The 22,256-nt window shown below is 42.8% G+C and overlaps 1 protein-coding gene across 1 annotated transcript in view; it reads right to left on the bottom strand.

Moving 5' to 3' along the window:
- LOC126456087 (protein phosphatase PHLPP-like protein) overlaps positions 1-22,256 on the bottom strand; it is a 414,974-nt gene that overhangs the window by 20,258 nt on the left and 372,460 nt on the right. The window contains exon 16 of the mRNA XM_050091843.1: positions 10,043-10,234. Within this exon, the coding sequence (XP_049947800.1) occupies positions 10,043-10,234 (192 nt within the window). The remainder of the gene's footprint in view (positions 1-10,042; positions 10,235-22,256) is intronic.

The following is a 22,256-nucleotide window of genomic DNA, read 5'->3' as shown; positions in this document are numbered from 1 at the left end:
TTGGATTGTAAGGCACTCCCAGGAGCAGACAGACTCACATCATAATTTAGTAATGATGAAAAGTTCAAGATAATCATACAGAAGAATCAGTTTTGCAGGAAGGAAGATACTGAAGTACAGAAGAGTGATGAGATATGTTGGAAGTTTGCTAAGATGTGGATACTGCAATAAGGAATATCACAATAAGCTGTTCAGCCGAAGAGAAGTGGACATCTCTAAAAAGGGCAACCACAGATGGTGCACAGTCAGAAATAGGCACAAGGAAAGCAACTCCACAGGTAACAAAAGAAATACTTCAATTGATCCACAAAAGGAAGAAGTACAAGAATGTTCGGAGAAAGACAGGAATACAGCAATATAAACTGCATAGGACTGAAATAAATATGAAGTGCAGGAAAGTCAAAGTGAAACGGGTGCAGGAAAAATGTAAAGAAATTGAAAAACAAATCATCACTGGAAGAACTGACTCAGCACACAGGAAAAACAGCCTTCAGTAAAATTAAAATCAATGATGGTAACACCAAGAGCGCAATGGGAATCCCAGTGTTAAAGGCAGAGGAAAGAAAAGATAGGTGGATGTTTTGGGGAACAAGTGCCAGTAACATACAAACTGTGTTCAAAGTACAAAAAAGAGCCATAAGGATAATAACAAACAGCAACAACAGGGCCCACTGTCTGGAATTATTTAGAAATCTAGGCATTCTAACTGTTTCTTGCAAGTATATCTTTCAGAACATAATGTTCATTAAGAAAAATCTCAACATGTATAACACAAACAGCCTAATACATGACCATGAAACAAGATCTTGTCACCACATCCATCTAGATAGAAAGAACAAGGCAAAGACGCAAAAAAGTATATTTTATAATGGGATACAACTGTATAACAAATTACTAGAGGAAATTAAAGAAATAAATGAGCCCCTCACTTTCAGACAAAAGCTTAAAACCTTCTTAGTAAGTAAAAGTTGTTATACTGTAAAAGAATATTTAACATAGATGTAGATTATTAGCAACATATGACATTATCACCAACATATGGTGTAATTATAAATGTGTGTATGACTAGTCATAAAAACTACACAAAATATGAGAAATCTGTTTCATTGTAAATGTAAATGTGTGCTCATGTATTATAAACTGACCACATCCATACAATATATATTGTTCCATGGATGAATAAATAAATAAAAAAATAAAAATAAATAAAAGAACGTTGATGGCCTCTATGAGGGGGAGGACTTATCTGGTGCTTGACAGAAGAAGAATCTGGAGTTGATAAGGAAGACATACGGGATCCGGTGTTAAGAGTCAGAATTTAAAATAACTCTGGAAGTCTTGAGATCAAATAAAGCAGAAGGAATAGATAACATTCTTTCAGAATCATGGGGAAATGGGAACCAAATGACTATACAAGTTGGTGTGCAGAATCTATAGAGACTGGTGATGTACCTTCAGACTTTCTGAAAAATATCATCCACACAATTCCAAAGACAACATGGGCCTAAGGTGCAAAAACTACCGCAAAATCAGCTTGAACATATCATGCATTCAAGCTGTTGAGAAGAAGAATATACAAAAGAGTGGACAAGATGAAGAGCAGTTTGGTTTTAGGAAAGGTAAAGGACGGAGTGGCAGTTCTGACTTTGTGCTTCATAATGGAAGCAGGAGGAACAAGACTTTTGGTCAGGTGAATTCAGGGTTATAAATACAAAATCAAATAGGGGTAATGCAGGAGTAGGTTTAATAATGAATACAAAAATAGCAGTACGGGTAAGCTACTACAAACAGCATAGTGAACGCATTATTGTGGCCAAGATAGATATGAAGCCCACGCCTACTACTGTAGTAGAAGTTTATATGCCAACTAGCTCCACAGATGATGAAGAAATTGATGAAATGTATGATGAGATAAAGAAATTATTCAGGTAGTGAAGGGAGATGAAAATTTAATAGTCTTGGGTGACTGGAATTCAGGAGTAGGAAAAGGGAGAGAAGGAAACATAGTAGGTGAATATGGATTGGGGCTAAGAAATGAAAAAGGAAGCCGCCTGGTAGAATTTTGCGCAAAGCATAACTTAATCATAGCTAACACTTGGTTCAAGAATCATGAAAGAAGGTTGTATACATGGGAGAACCCTGGAGATACTAAAAGGTATCAGATAGATTATATAATGGTAAGACAGAGATTTAGGAACCAAGTTTTAAATTGTAAGACATTTCCAGGGACAGATGTGGACTGTGACCACAATCTATTGGTTATGAGCTGTAGATTAAAACTGAAGAAACTGCAAAAACGTGGGAATTTAAGGAGATGGGACCTGGATAAACTGAAAGAACCAGAGGTTGTACAGAGTTTCAGGGAGAGCATAAGGGAACAATTGACAGGAATGGGGGAAAGAAATACAGTAGAAGAAGAATGGGTAGCTTTGAGGGATGCAATAGTGAAGGCAGCAGAGGATCAAATAGGTAAAAAGACGAGGGCTAGTAGAAACCCTTGGGTAACAGAAGAAATATTGAATTTAACTGATGAAAGGAGAAAATATAAAAATGCAGTAAATGAAGCAGGCAAAAAGGAATACAAACGTCTCAAAAATGAGATCGACAGGCAGTGCAAAATGGCTAAGCAGGCATGGCTAGAGGACAAATGTAAGGATGTAGAGGCTTATCTCACTAGCAGTAAGATAGATACTGCCTACAGGAAAATTAAAGAGACCTTTGCAGAAAGGAGAACCACTTGCATGAATATCAAGAGCTTTGATGGAAACCCAGTTCTAAGCAAAGAAGGGAAAACAGAAAGGTGGAAGGAGTATATAGAGGGTCTATACAAGGGCGATGTACATGAGGACAATATTATGGAAATGGAAGAGGATGTAGACGAAGATGAAATGGGAGATATGATATTGCGTGAAGAGTTTGGCGAAGCACTGAGAGACCTGAGTTGAAACAAGGCCCCCGGAGTAGACAACATACCATTAGAACTACTGACAGCCTTGGGAGAGCCAGTCCTGACAAAACTCTACCATCTGGTGAGCAAGATGTATGAGACAGGCGAAATACCCTCAGACTTCAAGAAGAATATAATAATTCCAATCCCAAAGAAAGCAGGCATTGACAGATGTGAAAATTACCGAACTATCAGTTTAATAAGTCACAGCTGCAAAATACTAATGCGAATTCTTTACAGACGAATGGAAAAACTGATAGAAGCCGACTTCGGGGAAGATCAGTTTGGATTCCATAGAAATGTTGGAACATGTGAGGCAATACTGACCCTACGACTTATCTTAGAAGAAAGATTAAGGAAAGGCAAACCTACGTTTCTAGCATTTGTAGACTTAGAGAAAGCTTTTGACAATGTTGACTGGAATACTCTCTTTCAAATTCTGAAGGTGGCAGGGGTAAAATATAGGGAGCGAAAGGCTATTTACAATTTGTACAGAAAGCAGATGGCAGTTATAAGAGTCGCGGGACATGAAAGGGAAGCAGTGGTTGGGAAGGGAGTGAGACAGGGTTGTAGCCTCTCCCCGATGTTATTCAATCTGTATATTGAGCAAGCAGTAAAGGAAACAAAAGAAAAATTCGGAGCAGGTATTAAAATCCATGGAGAAGAAATAAAAACTTTGAGGTTCGCCGATGACATTGTAATTCTGTCAGAGACAGCAAAGGACTTGGAAGAGCAGTTGAAAGGAATGGACAGTGTCTTGAAAGGAGGGTATAAGATGAACATCAACAAAAGCAAAACGAGGATAATGGAATGTGGTCGAATTAAGTCGGGTGATGCTGAGGGAATTAGATTAGGAAATGAGACACTTAAAGTAGTAAAGGAGTTTTGCTATTTGGGGAGCAAAATAATTGATGATGGTCAAAGTAGAGAGGATATAAAATGTAGACTGGCAATGGCAAGGAAAGTGTTTCTGAAGAAGAAAAATTTGTTAACATCGAGTATAGATTTAAATGTCAGGAAGTCGTTTCTGAAAGTATTTGTATGAAGTGTAGCCATGTATGGAAGTGAAACGTGGACAATAAATAGTTTAGACAAGAAGAGAATAGAAGCTTTCGAAATGAGGTGCTACAGAAGAATGCTGAAGATTAGATGGGTAGATCACATAACTAATTAGGAGGTATTGAATAGAATTGGGGAGAAGAGGAGCTTGTGGCACAACTTGACTAGAAGAAGGGATCAGTTGGTAGGACATGTTCTGAGATATCGAGGGATCACCAATTTAGTATTGGAGGGCAGTTTGGAGGGTAAAAATCGTAGAGGGAAACCAAGAGATGAGCAGATTCAGAAGAATGTAGGCTGCAGTAGGTACTGGGAGATGAAGAAGCTTGCACAGGATAGAGTAGCACGGAGAGCTCCATCAAACCAGTCTCAGGACTGAAGACCACAACAACAACAACAACAACAACAATGGAAGCAATATTGAAGAGAAATCCAGGCATGCTCGTACAATTTGTGGATCCAGAAAAAGTGTTAAACAATATGAAATGGAGAAAGATGTTTGAAATTCTGAGAGAAATAGGAGTAAGTTACAGGGTAGGATGGATGATATACAATATGTACAAGAACCAAGAGAGAACAGTACGACTGGAAGACCAAGTACAATGTGCTCAAATTAAAAAGAATGTAAGGCAGGGATGCAGTCTTTTGCCCCTACTATTTAATCTATGCATAGAAGCAGCAATGACAGAAATAAAAGAAAGTTCAAGAGTGGGATTAAAATTCAGGGTGAAAGGATATAAATGACAAGATTTAAAGGTGATATTACTATCTTCAGAGAAAGTGAATATGGATTAAGAGTAAAGTAGAAAAAAACAAAAGTAATCGGAAATAATAGAAACAGGAACAGCGAGAAACTTAACATCAAAATTGGTGATCACAAAGTTAGGGAATTTTGCTACCTTGGAATCAAAATAACCTATGATGGACGGAGCACGAAGGACTTAAAAACCAGACTAGTATAAGCAAAAAGTGCATTCCTGACTAATAGAAGTTTACTGGCCTTAATTTGAGGAATAAATTTCTGAGAATGTACGTTTTGAGCACAGAATTGAATGACAGTGAATCACAGACAGTGGGAAAACCAAACAAAGGAGAATCAAAGCATCTGAGATGTGGTGCTACAGAAGAATGTTTGAAATTAGGTTTACTGATAAGATAAGGAATGAGGAGATTCTTCACAGATGAAAGGAACATTTTAAAAACACTGAGAAGAAGAAGGGACAGGATTGGTGGACATGTTAAGACTGCAGGGAATAAACTCTTTGGAATTAGAGGGTCTGTAAAGGGTGAAAACTGTAGGGGGCAAGGGCGTACCCAGGATCTGAACTAGGGGTGGGAGTTGTGTGTGTGTGTGGGGGGGGGGGGGGGGAGGGGAGCAGGTCATACTAGTCTCAGGAAACAAGGACTCGAGACAACATACAGCACTTCGTATTAAATAAAACAGTAAACCATTGAAAAACTGCTTTTAATAAACATTTTAAATACAAGAAAGCACTTGTACAATCTGAGAAAACATGAAGCATTTCTTATTTTCTTATTAAATAAAACAGTAAACTAGTGAAAAACTGCAAATATCTTCTAGGGGAGGGGGGGGGGGGGGGTGGCAGCCCCCCCCCCCCCCCCCCCCCCCCCCCCCGGCCCCTCGCTGGGTACGCCCATGGTAGGGGGTACAGGGACTGGAACACATTCAACAAATGATTGAGGAAGTGGGGTGTAAGTGCTACTTTGAAATGATGAGGCTGTCATAGGAGAGGAATTTGTGGTGGGGCTTATGAAACCAGCCACAAAAATTATGGTTTAAGAAAATAAAAATAAAATAAAAAAAGGGAGGATTTGCTTTGTGTGATGTCATCGATGTTATTGTATTTCTCATGCATCATATTTGATCTACACATTGTTTTTCATAATACTACTGGCAATTAATATTTCATTTTTCTGAATCATATGGTTAATATTGGTTTCACATTATAAACAAAAAAGATAATAGAAACGAAAAGTCAAGGTATACAAAAATGTTAAAAGCAGCTCTTCTTTCCAGAGTACGATGGTAAATCAATTATTATCCACAATTTAGTTATATTTTCATTTATTTTGGTAGTATTGTCATTTTGTGTTGATGAACATGCTTTGTTTATTTGTTGTAATATCTTTGCTATTTTCAAGCTGCTAGGTTAGTTTTGTTAACGCTGCCATGCTGTTAATCATGGCTGCTCCACTGTCTATTTGCACCAAAGAAGAGCAACATTCAGTGATCCATGTTTTGTGGTCGGAAGGTGTATCAGAGGCCAAAATTCATCGAAGACTTTTGGTACAGTTCCGGAGCAGTGTTTTGCAACAGCAGAGTGTCTATGAATGGATTGAAAAATTCCAAAATGGTCGCACACGTGTTACGCACGATGAAGGAGCCAGAGGACCATTTACCGCCACAAATGAAGAAACCATTGAACGTTCATGTTAAATGATTTTCTTAGACAGACGATTAACTATTGACAAAGTGGCACATCATCTGCAAATTACCCACAGTTCTGCCTACAAAACCATCCACAACAGACTTGGGTTTCATAAAGTTTGTGCAAGATGGGTCCCAAAACAGCTCACATAGTTGCATAAACAAACGCACTTAGACATCTGCAGGAAACATTTGGATCACTATGGTAATTAAGGGGACAAATTCTTAGACGGGATCATTACTGGTGACGAAACAAGGATCCACAATTATGAGCTGGAGAGCAAACGGTGGAGTATGGAACGGAGTATGGAATGCAAGAAAAAGTTCAAGACCCAACTGTCCCCAGGAAAACTGATGCTTACAGTTTTTTGGGACACACAAGGTCCAGTACTAGAACATTATGGCAAAAGGGGCACAACAATAAACAGTGTATGCTACAGTGAGATGCTTACTGTCAGGCTAAGCCTGCAATTTGAAGTGAATGCCGAAGATTGCTGTCAAAAGGTATTGTGTTGTTGTTGCATGACAATGCCCATCCTCATACTGCTGCAACACTGCTGAAACACTCCAGAAACTCAAATTTCAAGTACTGGATCATCCTCCATATAGTCCTGATCTTGCCCCTTCTATCACTTGTTTGGTCCACTCAAACAGGCATTAAGGGGCTGTTGATTTGCCTCAGAAGAAGCAGTGAAAGAAGCAGTGCATTCCTGGCTCACAGCTCACCCGAGAACCTTCTTTTATGAGGACTTCAGGAAGCTTGTACAACAATGGACCAAGTACATTGAAACACAAGGAGACTAAGTTGAAAAATGATGTTCTTGTAAGTTTCCTATTTGATTACAATAAACTTTTATAACTACTTTGAGGATAATAATTGACTTACCCTTGTACTAAGTCTAAGGTTGCTAATGGAGAAAGATGGGCTGAAAATGCCAAATATTTTACTTCCAGATATAATTATGGAAAGACGAGGCAATAACATTAAGATAAAGTTATCAAGGTTTCAATGACTGAGAGAGATGTAATATTCAAAATTGACAGAAAACACTGGAGTGCACTTTAAGGCCAGTTTAATAGTGCATTATTATGATGAAGAACTGTCAGTAGGTCATTAGGTCATAGAATTGAGTAATGGTTGTAGTAATGAAGGGAAGTAGTAGAAGAAAGTAGTAGGAGCAGAAAGTGTATTTACAAATAATAGTAACAGAGTGAGGGCACCATTTGAGAACAGCCTCTCTTTGGGATCAAACAACAGTAGATACTAGCAATTATGAAAAAAAAAAAAAAAAAAACCCACATATTTTTGGGCTGATTATGTTGCAACTTTCACATGTTTGCAGGTAGTTTCTTTAACAATTTTCTCTTTGTGTAGTTACCTTGTTGAGTTTTAAATTATTGTTGCTGTTGTTGGTGTCTTCAGTCCAGAGACTGGTTTGATGCAGCTCTCCATGCTACTCTATCCTGTGCAACCCCCATCATCTCCAAATAACTACTGCAATCTACATCCTTCTGAATCTGCTTAGCGTCTTTCTTGGTCTCCCTCTACAATTTTTACCCTCCATGCTTCTCTCCAGTACTAAATTGGTGATCCCTTGATGCCTCAGAATGTGTCCTACCAACCAAGCCCTTATTCTAGTCATGTTGTGCCGCAAATTTCTCTTCTCCCCAATTCTATTCAGTACCTCCTCATTAGTTACATGATCTATCCCTCCAATTTCCAGCATTCTTCTGTAGCATCACATTTTGAAAGCTTTCCATATTTTACTTCCGTGCATGCCTACACTCCATACAAATACTTTCAGAAAAGACTTCCTTACATTTAAATCTATACTCTATGTTAACAAATTTCTTTTCTTCAGAAACGTTTTCCTTGTCATAGCCGGTCTACATTTTATATCCTCTCTACTGTGGCCATCATCAGTTATTTTGCTCCCCAAATAGCAAAACTCATTTACTACTTTAAGTGTCTCATTTCCTAATCTAATAACCTCAGCATCACCTGATTTAATTTGGCTAATCCCATTATCCTCATTTTGCTTTTGTTGATGTTCATCTTATACCCTCCTTATTTTAAATTAAGATAATTAACCATGAAATGTCTATGTTTTTAATGTATATTTAAAGAATTGTGTACAGCTATGTATAAATACTATCAACTATTCCTTATATTCATTTTCTTGGTATTATCCCAAAAAGTTTGTGGTTACATTATTTTCTAATGATAGCATATATCACAACTTACAAGGGTGGTTCAATAAGTAATGCCCCACATTTTTTTAAAAAAATCATTAATATACATGGACAAACATCCTTGTTGGTGCTTCACACTTAATGTTTGTTCTGTGCACTGGTGAAGTTTCGAACCATTCTGGAAGATGGCAGAGCAATAGTACAGCATCAAAATGGCGTCTACATACAACTCACATTACAAGCAGTGTGCTGTTACTGAATTCTTGTGCACAGAAAAATAAACCATGGTTAACATCCATAAACGTTTGTACGCACTGTATGGCTATGCTGCAATTGATAGAACAGTTGGGTGATGGCTAAAGAAAGTTACAGCCTAAGGAAATTCAGAAACAGAGCTCCATGATCAGCCATGCTCGGGACGTTATGTCACAGCCACTAATCCAGACTTGCTGAATCATGGGGATGCCATTATTCGTGCTGACCAGCACATCACAACTTGATAATTGGCTCTACAGTTGTTGGTCAGCATTGGAAGTGCATCTCCAATGATCAAGACTCTCGGATATTCAAAGAGGTGTTCACGATGGGTTCCATGAATGCTCACAGCAGACCACAAGATTCAAAGAAAGGCCATTTCACCTGAATTGTTGGAGCATTTTGAGACTGAAAGAGAGGTCTTTCCATCACAAATCATTACGGGGGACAATAGCTGGGTGCACCACTTTGTGCCGGAAACAAAAAGGCAAACCTTGGAGTGGCAGAAAAGTCATGTGACAGTATTCTGGGATTGTGATGGCATTGTTTTCATGGATGTGATGCCAAGAGGCTCAACCATCCATTCAGAGGCATACATGAAGACTGAATAAACTCAAGAACCATTTCCGATGTGTTCGACTGGACAAGAATCCTTCATAAATCTTGCTCCAACATGATAATACATGCCAACACAGAAGTCTGAGAACCTGGGAACACATCGCCAAATTGGGTTGGACATCATTGCCTCATCTACTCTACAGTCCAGATCTAGCACCCTCGGATTTCCATCTGTTTGGGCTGCTTTAAGATTCTCTATGGGGAACACACTTTGAAGATGATGAGAGTGTCAGTCATGCAGTGAAAACATGGCTGCACCTATAGGACAAGAGCTTTTACCTGCAAGAAATGCATGTTCTTCCACGACATTGGCATACGGTCATAGAGCATGAAGGAAACTATGTAGAAAAATAAGACATGAAGAAGACATATTGATGTATATTGTCACCAAATTCTGACTCTTAACAACAAATATGTTCTGAGAAAAAAAAAATGTGGGGCATTACTTATTGAATGACCCTCACAGTTTACAGAGAATTTCAGTTTGTAAGAAGCATTACAGATATCATTTACAAGCTTACCGGTGTGCAGACAACATTGTGTATTTCATATATTCATTTGCAGTTTCTTTAACAGTTCTTTCCTCCAGTAATATTCGTGGCACTGCTTTGGTTAGAATAACTGGTAACTCATTAGTATTTCCTCCATCAAACATTCCAAATAGTCCCTCAGTATTGCAGAATGCCGGTAGTCGAATCTGACTTATGTAAAGTCTGAAATATATAACATTTCTTATACATGAACTTGTTCATATATACTTCACCAGCTCACATCAGAAGTGTATGAGCACTAATGTTTGATCAAACCAGTTGCCAGTATTCAAAATGGAAAAACAGTAATACAAGACATTTAAAAATATTCAGAAGCAAGATATAGGCAACATTAAGTATTTTGTTTTACTTAAATCTTTGACTGGCATCAAGCAACATGCTTCTATTGACAAATCTCTTCTACATAATTCAGTCCCTTCATACGTAAATACAATATCTGTCAACAATCTTATGACACTTTATTTTAAACTATGCAATTGAAGATTTTTTTTACCTTTGTAATGGAAAATTTCGTTTTTAGGTGGTTAAACTAGCTGAAACTATGGGTATTTAAGAGCAGGAACAGAACAGAAACTACCATATCAAATCAATTAGAAAATTTGGAGAGGAAATTTAATTTGTAAGGTCATAAAGGCTACATCTTTTGTAAAAAATATTTATGATAACTACAAATGTCCAGGATGAAAACTGAGTATGTAGTAAATGGAATTGGATACAACCAGGAGACACTGCCAACTGGCTGATGGTGTTGACAGTGAATCCACAAAAACCACAGAAAGCCAACAACAGTGGTGGACAGATAATGAAGACAATGAGTTGGGAGAGTGAATCAAATCGAGAGCCTAGATGTAGCAATATCAGGAACCAAACAACAGTGAGTGCATCAAACAGTATGAGATGTAGCAGGAACATGACTGAAGTCTGGGCCCCTGTGCTGCTAGCTTTATAGTGTAGCCACGAGCACCAAAGACTGGCACAGAGGGCGTGGCCCATGAATAGTGCTGAGGCGGTAACACCAGCACTCACAAATTTTAGGGATGGTGCCTAATGGCTGTCGTCTACACCCATGTGTGCTGGCAGACTTTCAAAATTGTCAGGCGAGGACACCCGATTCCTGCCTCTGAAAATGGGCACATAAGGCCTGAAGTGCACTGGATGATGTTTCGCAAGATGAACCAGAGGCACAATTGGTGTTCTGGTGGAGGAGCCCAACAGCTGGAAGAAGGAACATCTGATGTTGGGCAATGTGCTGGAGAATGGTGGTATGAAAATGGTTGAATGCTGTGGTGAGATCTCTACCTCCATACCTGCACCCACAGGAACTGCTAGCAGTGCCCTGGAGTGCAAATTGTACCTGTGTAGTTGAGGGATTTGCAAGGGTGGACACTCCAACTCTGAGTGAACCATTGATGTTGGTGGAGCCAGTAGTTGGGGGGCAGAGTTGGTTGGTGTGCCAAATCCCTTGGACATGGTGGCAACTCACAAACTTTGAAAAAACAAAAATCCCTTAGAATTCCAGTATGAGGAGGAACAGTGTTTAAAGAAGCTCCTAATAGATTAATGGTGAGCTGGGTGGGGGTGGGGTGGGAGGGGGGGTGGGGGGGGGGGGGAGAGGCAGCCTCTCAGCTGAGCTATATACCAGCACTAAACAGTAGTTTAACCACAGTTTTTGAACATCAATAATTATGGAATAATATTCATGGAATTAACACACTTTGAAATGTATAGTTTTTTTTTTTTAAATTTGTGATTTATAAAAGTCAACAAATTCAGTTTCAATGTTAGTTTAAAAATGCAGAATACCCTGTGATTTTATGAAATTCCTGAAATTCCCTGAGATTTCCATGATTTTTCCAGGTAAAATGTAATTCCCTGAGAATTCCAGGTTTTTCAGGTTTTCCAGAAAAATTGTCATCCTGTTGGAGTGTCAGCTCTCATGAGGCACCACTCATGTGTGGTCACCATCATAGCTGACATCCATGAAAGTTTTAACAGCTGAACCTGAGGCATCATCAAGCACGTCAGATCTGAGGTTTTGGGGGCTGCGGTGCCAGGAGATGGAGCAGAGTACACAGCTGTCATCCATGGAGGAGCTTCACTGGGCTGTGGTCCTGGACAGGGTGGTTCTGTAGGTTCTCAGGAACACAGCCATGATGGTGGTGGATGTGTCCATTGCTGTCAACATTTGTTATTTAAATGTTCACACCTTCTGCTCCACTTCACTATTACAGGATGAGTGAAAAGATGGGCTAAGCTGGAGTGGACATGGTTAACTGTTCCACGTACCTCTGGAAGATTGATAGGGCAGAAGAGATCACAAAGGGCAAACATTTGTATTTATACAAGCCAAAGGGCGTAATGATGACCATAATGTGTTGTGATTCCTCATCTAGTGGGATCTGTAAATAAGCGCCAACAAAGTCTGTTTTAGAAAAATGTTCACCACTGACAAGTTTTAGGAGGAGGTCCCCTGGACATGCAGGGGGTGCATTTCCGTGTGTGCATGGGCATTGAGTGTCGATCCAAAGTCTCCACAGGTGTGGAGGGAGCCATTTGGCTTCTTAGCCACTACCAGGGGTGTACCCCAAGCACTAGTTTTGGCAGGTTCAATCCCCCAGCTTCATGAAGGTGCTCTAGTTCAAGCTTAATGGCTGTCCGTTGGGAGACCAGGAGTGCATTTGCCAAAAAGAAACAGGCACAGCTTCTGGACATTCAGAAATATGCACCTCAAAACTGATGGTGCACCCTAGGACAGCTTTGAATAGACACGCAAGGGAGGCACAAAGATCATCAGGCTCCTGAAAGGAAAACATGTCTGAGATGACCTGAAGTCCATCCATGATGGAGAAACCAAAAGGGAGAAGACAGCCAGGCTGAAAACGTTGCCAACCGAGTGATTACTGACAACAAACGGCATTACGGCCATGTAACCTTCTTGTATGCTACCATAGTTATGAACTGACCTCTGAGAGGAACTGAGCTTTCACCATATACAACCAACTTTCAGGAGGGCAAGGCCAATGCTGAGTAACCCAGATGAGCATATGTTGGAAGGTTCATTGGGGAAACTGTTGCTCCCATGGCTACAGAGGAAACAAATGTTCCTATGTGTACTTGTGAGGTTAATACACAACTTGGTGGTAGGAGGATTGCCCTAGGGAACAATGGTGTGGAGATCAAGCACCATACCTTGATACAATTATGTAGTGGGGTTTGACTGTCCCAATGCTTGATGGCAGACAGTCTGGAGATGCTCTATCCTTTCCACAATGGATGCTGTGTTCCCAGCAATCTGGACAGTCTGCACATTGATGCATCATGAAACAACCAGACCAGGAGAAGATGGGAGACCCTGCTACATACACTGATGTGGTGTGACTGGCTGCTCAGAGGCCACTGACACATCTGTAAGTGACAAGTCACGACATTGCTGGTGGGACAAGGACTTCACGTGCTTGGTGGTGATGGAAATGCTTCTACCTGGGGATGAACCATAAATTGTTCATTTGCTGCTAATGCATCCTCAAAAAGGTGTGCAATTTTCAAAATACTGTCCAAGGAATGATTGTCTAGCATGAGGGCTGCAGTACGTGCTTCTGAATCAGGCACCAATTGATCAAGGAAGCTGGATATGGTATTTTGCAAGATGGGTTTGCACAACTGAAATCACAATATCGGCTCAGCCCTTGCAAATCTGTCACCCATGAGTGATATGACTGACCCAGTTACTTGTGGTATTGATGGGACTCAAGGTGCGACATGACCACTTGGAATAATTGTGAATAATAGTTCTTCAGCAACAAATACATCTCCCTGAATGTGAGTGCAACTGGATTAAAGAGGAGAACCAACTTCTTTAGCAAGAAAAATGTCTCCAGGGAAGTCTGCAAAAGCAGGAGAAATTGTTGAAGAGCGTCATCAGAAAAGTAAAAATGACCCACATGCTGTTTCAGCTGCTGCAAATATATGCCTCAATCTTCTTTGGTCTTATTCAAAGGCAGAAACAGGGGTGCACAGGACTTTGCCTGGGAAGCAACCAGCCTGAGTGTGTTGTGAACCCCAACGCTGCATGCATTATGACGAAAGTAGAATTTCCTGGCATAACAAGTCAATTTCCTGCTGCAACAGCTGTTGCAATTGCTGCTGCAGGAGAAGCTGTTGCTGGTGCTGTTCTACAAATTGCACAAGTTTTGACTCTATAAGACACTGTTAACCTTTCCCGTTGTCGTCCATCACACTAACTGTAATTGGATGCAACCAGAAGGTGCTGGCCGACTGCATCAACAGTGAGTTGCTGAAAATGATGGAAAGATGACAACAGTGATGGATGGACAATGAAGACAACATGGAGAATGAGAAGTCCAGAGACTGAACCAAATAAAGAGTCTGGGCATAACAGTATCATGAACCAAACAATGGTAAGTGCAATGTACTCATACAATATGAGAGCACAGTTGGAATGTGCCTGAGGTTCAAGCCACTGCACTGCTAGTTTTATAGCGTGGCTGCAAGCACTGATAGGCTGACACAGGGGGCGTGGCTCGCAAGTTTGGGCAGTGACAGCAGTGCTTACAAATTTTAGGAGCACTGTCTAGGTGTCATCTTGGGCCATGCATTCTGGTGGGCTTTCAGAATCACTGGGCTGCCATACCAGATAGTAGTTGTTGTCCAAAATTACTGAAATTATGAATTTGTAAAAAGAGAGATCATTAATTTTTGATGATTGAGCATATTAATATATTTAGTACCCCTTCTGGTGGACAGTGAGATGGATGCAGAGGATTTGGCATGGGTATCATAGCAAAATAGAACAGAACATTGTCATGAAAGGTGAGTACAAAGAGTGGCATGGGCAGTGCCCTTAGTACAAAGAGTGACATGGGCATTGCCACTGACCCTGGGGTTTACCTGTTGGTTGGAACTGGCCATGCAGGCAGTCATAACACTGATTTCAACACCTACAGACCCAGCTTTAGCTTTGCATAGTGCTATGTTCCACGTGCTCTGATGTCAATCACTCATGCTGATCGTGTTGTGTGTTTCTTTGTGCTCATTCTCTAAATGGTATTTGGTATCTATGCTCCCCATAAATTTGAGTTCAGCTCCCCAACTTGTAGTTGAGCCACTATCAGCTAGCATAGTTACATTCGTACTGACAGTGACAATTACATTATTGTAACTGTGCTGATAGTGGCCCAGGTCCTGGAAGAGGAGCTCGCTTCCCTGCTGTCCCTGATGCCACGCACTGGTTCAGACAAGGATACAGAAAGGTGGGAGAATTATCTGCACCAGTTCTTGCTGCACTGTCAAGTAAGGTGTATCTTTGATTCAATTGCTAATGCTGCCTTGTTGTTGACCAGCAGTGTGAGTTTATATTAAATCATTCAGAAGTTGAAGCCCTCTACTGACCCTGAGAAACTTACGTTTGATGAATTTTGTCAGTTGCTCATGCAGTATTTTGGTTATCTAACACATGTGACAGTGCCACAGTTGCAGTTTAACCAGCATCAAAAGCACCCTGGGCAATCATATGCTGTGTTGGTTGCTGACCCACAAGGTCTCTTGTGCAAGAGTCATTTTGAGTGTCTTCAATTTGCTACCTCATACGCGGACTCGGTGATGTGGGAAGTTTCACGTGGTTGTTCAAGACTGAAGTGAAGAAGTCAGTGTCTACCTCATACTGTGACAATGCCTTATGAGTTACCTGAATATGTACCAGGTGATGATGGACAACCATATAGTATGGTGGAGCATTTCAATGGGTGCCAATCATGGGGTCTTTTGAATTTGTTGCACCCCCAGTTGCATGCCTCAGATCATTGTCATTCATCATGTTTTTATCACAGGACTGTTATGTATGCCCAGTCTTTCAGCTGGCAGCTGGGGTGGCTGCTTGATGTTGTGGAGGGTCACAAAATTAGGCAGTTGTTTGTGATGGATGTCAGTTGGGAGCAGCTGATCTGTCATTCTAATCATTTGTAGCTGAGAGGCTGTGACCTGCTGGACCTATGATGGTTGGTTGGGTTAAAAATGGGGGGGGGGGGGGGGGGGAGAAAAGGACCAAACTGCTTGGTCATTGGTTCCTTGTTCCTATTAAAACAAATCCACAAGGGAAAGAAAAAATTAACGAGACATACAGCACGATACAGACAGGAAGGAAAAACCACAAGAACAACAGAAGGGCAACAAACACTACAAGGGCCAAAATAGGACACAAAAACCACAGCTAGAGAAGCAAGAAAAAGGTAGAAGAGATTAAAACAAGAGAGCAGATAACCATGGCTGGCTGATCACGAGAATGTGTTGTCTGCTAAAATTTACGGTAACAAGTCCATTAAATGAAGTTTATTATGCAGGGCAATCACAGAAGGATGCTTAAAATTATATGGGCCACTGTCAACCAGGTGCCGCACCGACACTGAGGTGGGTCTTCACAGTGCAGGAGGTAGCTGTGGGTCACCCAAGCATGCCCAATGCGGAGCCAGCAGAGAATCACAGAATCTCTGTGAGAGGCCCGCATGCTGCATGGAGGACTTCCACACATTCATAGACTCCTTAATGGCATGCAGTGTGTTGTGCATACTGAGATTATGCCATTACATCTCCCAAAGCTGAAAAACCTAGTGTTGTAATACTGAACGCAGGTCAGTTACAGGGATGCTGATCTCCAGAAGCGGTTTCTGTGTAGTCTGTTTGGCCAGCCTGTCAGCAAGTTCATTGCCTGGGATTCTGATTTGACCTGGGGTCCAGACAAACACCACTGAACGACTGGACCGTTCCAGGGCATAGATGGACTCCTGGATGGTCACTACCCAAGGATGGCGAGGGTAGCACTGGTCGATAGCTTGTAGGCTGCTCAAGGGTTCAATACAGAGGAGAAATGACTGGGCGTAAGTGGATGTACTCAAGAGCACGAGATATGGCTGCCAGCTCTGCAGTGAAAACACTGCAACCATCTGGCAAGGAGTGCTGTTGAGTATGCACTCAGTGAACACAGGCAAAGCCAACGTGACCATAAGCCATTGAGCTGTTGATGTAAAGTGCTCAAGCCCCGGGACATGCCAAAAATCAAGAGGAAGTGACAGTAGAAAACCACAGGTTAACTGAGTCCTTGGGGCCTTGCGAAAGCTCCAGACAATGCTTCGGCTTGGGTTTACACCATGGAGGTGTATGTGAATGGACCTCGAGTAGAGGTGGTAAAGGGAAGGACTCCAGTTCAGACAGAAGGGATTGTATGTGAACTGCAATTGTAAGCCCTGACCTGGGCCGCCGAGGCATGAAGCACCGTGGTTGGGAAAAGGAGACAGTAATTTGGATGCTCAGGAGAGCTACGAATGTGTGCAACATAACTAGTGAGCAGTTGTGCATGTCTGATCTGCAATGGAGGGACTCCAGCCTCCACCAGTTTGCTGATCACCAGACTCGACCTAAAAGCTCCTGTCACAAGTCAAACTCCGCAGTGGTGCACTGGGTCAAATAAACACAATGCTGAGGGCGTCGCTAAACCATAAACCACACTCTCATAGTCAAGGTGCAATTGAACAAGAGCTTAGTAGAACTGCAGCAGCTTAGAACAGTCTGCACCCCAGTTGGTGCTGCTCAGGCAGTGGAGGGCATTGAGGTGCTGCCAACACTTCTGCTTAAGCTGACGAAGATGAGGAAGCCAAGTCAATCGAGCGTCAAAAACCAGTCCTAAAAACTGATATGTCTCCACTACTGTGAGTGGATTGTCATTAAGGTAAAGTTCTGGTTCCGGATGAATGGTAAAATGCGAACAGAATTGCATGACACACAATTCTGTGGCTGAAAACTGGAAGCTGTCGGCTAAAGCCAGTACTGGAGGAGCAGTATGAAATGCAGAAGTCGTCTGCATACAGAGAACGTGAGACCGATGGCCTGACAGCTGCTGCTAGACCGTTAATGGCCACTAAAAATAGAGAGACACTCAATACAGAGCCCTGCGGGACTCCATTGTCCTGGACACAGGGAAGCTATGAGAGGCACCAACTAGGCCATGGAAAGTATGGAGCAACAGGAAGTGTTGGATAAAAATTGGGAGCGGGCCTCGGAGACCCCACTCATATAAAATGGCATGTATATGATGTCGCCAGGTTGTGCCATAAGCTTTCCATTAATCAAAAAAGATGGCAACCAGGTGTTGGCACATGGAAAAGGCTGTTCAGATGGCAGACTCGAGGGACACAAGATTATCAGTGATAGAGCAACCCTGGTAGAAACTGTCCTGGCATGGAGCCAGTAGGCACCATCACTCCAGGTGCCAACACAACCACCGATTTATCATGTATTCTAACAGCTTACAAAGAACATTGGTAAGGCTGATGGGCCAATAGCTATCCACATCAAGCGGATTTTTACCAGGTTTGAGCACTAGAATGATGGTACTCTCCCACCATTGCGATGTAAAGATGCCATCGCACCAGATCTGGTTGAAGATGACGAGGTGATGTCACTTGTAGTCCGACGAGAGATGTTTAATCATCTGACTGTGGATTCAATCTGACCCAGGACCGGTATCGGGGCAATGTGCAGGGGCACTGAGGAGCTCCCACACTGCAAATGGAGCGTTATAGGGTTCACTGTGATGTTCAGTGAATGAGGAGGCTTTCTCTTCCATCCACTGTTTGAGGGTGCGAAAGGCTGCGGGATATTTTTTGGACACAGTGGCTCAAGCGTAGTGCTCAGCAAAGTGCTCAGGAATTGCGTTTGCATTTGTACATAGCACACCATTGATATTAATGCCAGGGACACCTGTCAGGGTCTGGTACCCAAAAACACGTCTGATCTTCGTCCAGACTTGGGAGGATGATGTATGGCACCCAATGGTCAAGGGGTACCTCTCCCAACACTCCTGTTTCCATCTTTTTATAAGCTGGTGAATGTGGGCACGGAGTCGTTTAAAAGCTATTAGGTGCTCCAGGGAAGGGTGCCGCTTATGTCACTGTAGAGGGCGCCTACACTCTTTAATGGCCTCAGCAAGTTCTGGCGACCATCAAGGTACTGTCTTTTGCCGGGGGCACCCTAAGGAACAGGGATCACGTTTTCCATCACAGAAACGATCATCCTGGTGACTTGCTCAACCACCGCATCGAATGTTACCGTATGGGGGAGATTCAACGGTGACAGCAGAGGTGAAAGCTTCCCAGTCTGCCTTGTTTAAAGCCCATCTGGGTTGGTGTCCATGGGCATGATGCCGGGGGAGCGACAGGAAGATGGGAAAGTGGTAACTACCACACAAGTCATCGTGGGCTCTCCAGTGGGCAGATGGAAGAAGTGCTGGGATGCAATGCGATAAATCAGTGGCCAAGTAAGTACCATGAGCCACACTGAAATGTATGGGGGCCCCCAGTATTTAAGAGGCAGAGGTCAAGTTGAAACAGTAAATTCTTGACCTCTCTGCTTCGGCCAGTAAGCATGGTGTCACCCCACTAGGGATTATGGGCGTTAAAATGTCCCAAAAGTGGAACAGGTTTATGGAGCTGATGAATCAGTGCAGCCAATACATTCAGGATACAGCACCATCTGGAGCAAGATATACATTGCAGATGGTTATTTCCTCTGTTGTCCTTATCCTCGCAGCCAGAGCTTCAAGGGGAGTTTGAAGGGGCACAGGTTCACTACATACTAAGTTCAGGACAGAGACGCAAACTCCTCCTGACATTCTATTATATTCCATGTGGTTCTTGTAACATCCTGTATAGCCATGGAGGGCAGGGGACCACACTGCTGGGAACCAGGTTTCCTGGAGGGCAATGTGGAAAGCAGGTGTAAAGCTTAACAGCTGCCGTAGCTCAGCCAGATGGTGGAAAAAGCAGCAGCAATTCAACTGGAGGAAGGTGTGAAGTGCACAAGGAGGCAGGTTACACCTCAGGGTTACCTGCTGCCACGGATTGAGTATTTATATCTGTTCCTATAGTGGATGAGGCATCAGTGAGGTCCAGGTCCTTATGGGACACTAAGATCTCCACCTCAACCTCAAATGCAGAACTGGTAGGGAGTGGTTGTGTTGGGGCCACTGGAGGGTCCTGTTTCTTAGCAGACTTCTTCTTGGTTTACTTGCCCTTTCGCTTCTCTTTAGGGGCTTGCTGGGAGGACTTCTCCAAAGTAGCTTCAGGCACAGAGGAAGACCATGAAGCTCTTCGTCCAGCAGCTTTTGGCTCCTTTAGCCACTGGTGAGTGTCTGCTGTGGCATTAGTGGAGACCTTGGAGCCAGAGGAGGCTGTTGCTTCTCCAGGGGAGGGGAGGAGGGAACAGATTTCCCCTGTGTGTTTTTTTTTTTTTTGGGGGGGGGGGGTGCTTGCTCCAAAAGTAGGTGTTTTGGGAGCAATGGAAGATTTGAGCAATGGAAGATTTGCCCCCTACAACCAAGGGGCAGATGTATTCTGGTGGCCCGGAGGGCCCACTGTTCGTGGCACAGAGCGTGGTACTACTGGCACTGGTGATGGCGATGTTGAAATAGCTGCAGCATATGCGGATGTCAACCGAAAGGGGTGTAATTGTTCAAATTTACGTTCAGCCTCTTGGTAAGTGAACCGGTCCAGTGTCTTGTACTCCATGATTTTCTGCTCCTTTTGGAGTACTGTGCAGTCTGGCAAGCAGGGTGAGTGGTGCTCTCCACAGTTGATACAAGTGGGAGGAGGTGTACATGAAGTATCTGGATTCAGTGGACATCTGCAGTTTCGACATGTGGTGCTGGAAGTGCAGCAGGAAGACATGTGCCCAAATTTCCAGCACTTAAAGCACCGCATAGGGGGAGGGATGTATGGTTTAATGTCACAGTGGTAGGCCATCACCTTGACCTTTTCAGGCAATGAATCACCCTCAAAGGCCAAGATGAAGGCACTTGTAGCAACCATGTTGTCTTTGGGTCCCCTGTAAATGCGCTGGATGAAATGAACATCCCACCATTCTAAATTGGCGTGGAGCTCATCGTCAGACTGCAAGAGGAGGTCATGATGGAAAATAATCCCCTGGACAATGTTGAGGCTTTTATGGGGAGTGACAGAAACAGAAATATCACCCAGCTGGTCACAAGCGAGTAACGGCCAGGATTGGGCTGGGGATGCTGTCTGAAACAAGGCTGCAGTCTCCATCCATTCTGCTACAGACTAAATACTGAGGCAAATATGGCTCTCTTCTTTCTGTAGCCCTATGATCTTCCCAAGGTGTAGCATGGGAGGGAAACAATTTAGGCTCATACCTGTCAGCATTGTATTCCATCTTGCCCTTCTTAGGGACTGCTGGTGCCATTCGGTCAACAAAAGAGATAACTTCATCCGCTTCACTGTGGGTCATCCACCCTGATGCCATCCACTCTGATCAGGGGCCCTCCTCACATGCACCACCCATCCACAGCAAAGGCCACCTGGCATGATGGCCGTTGATGGTAGTCTGGACGCCCCATGAAGACGGGCATCTACTCCTTGACATATGTGGAAGTTTACAGCTCAGGCATCAGAATGCAATCCCCATGTTGTCAGAGGGCTACCACCATATGGGTACATGACAACCCCACCACAACTGACTGGCTACCATGCTGAATATTGGGCGCAGAGAAATTCAATACTGTCACGGGGGCGAAAGAGGACAAGAAACAATGGAAGAAGATGGCATACCCCTGAGAGTGTCCTTGCCTAACTAGTTGAATTCAGGTGGAGATGCAAAGCCATGATGAGAAGAGATTCAGGAGATCAAATCTAAGGGCACTATGGATAACTCATGCACCACATAAGGTGTCCTTCCCCGTATGGCCCACACGTCTGTAGAATTTGGAAAGTGGCATGCCAAACCATAAAATGGGACCTGAACTTATAGGGCTGAAAAGTGTGAGACTCCTTTTAGTTGCCTCTTATGACAGGCCAGAATACCATGGGCCTATTCTAACCCCTGGACCCAGAGAGAGGAAGGGGGGGGGGGGGGGGAGACCTATGATGCCACCATCTCCAAGCCAGCTGGGTGACAGGGTTGGTTTCTGATGATGTTCAGGTGGATGGCTCCCAACTGCATAGTATGCTCCCCCACTGCTGCCTCCAGTGTATTCTTTGGCATCCTACCTTCAATCATGGAATAGGGTGCCAGCAGGGCTAGCTCCTGTGCCTTACACAGTGGAACTCATGGAATTTAAATAAGTACCCTCTTTTTCCTGCTCACCAGTTGCCAAGTACTC

This window comes from Schistocerca serialis, chromosome 2, assembly GCF_023864345.2.
Source record: "Schistocerca serialis cubense isolate TAMUIC-IGC-003099 chromosome 2, iqSchSeri2.2, whole genome shotgun sequence".
In the NCBI taxonomy this organism is placed as follows: Eukaryota; Metazoa; Arthropoda; class Insecta; order Orthoptera; family Acrididae; genus Schistocerca; species Schistocerca serialis.
The sequence above is the reverse complement of the archived record's forward strand: the minus strand, read 5'-3'. Positions and strand labels throughout refer to the sequence as shown.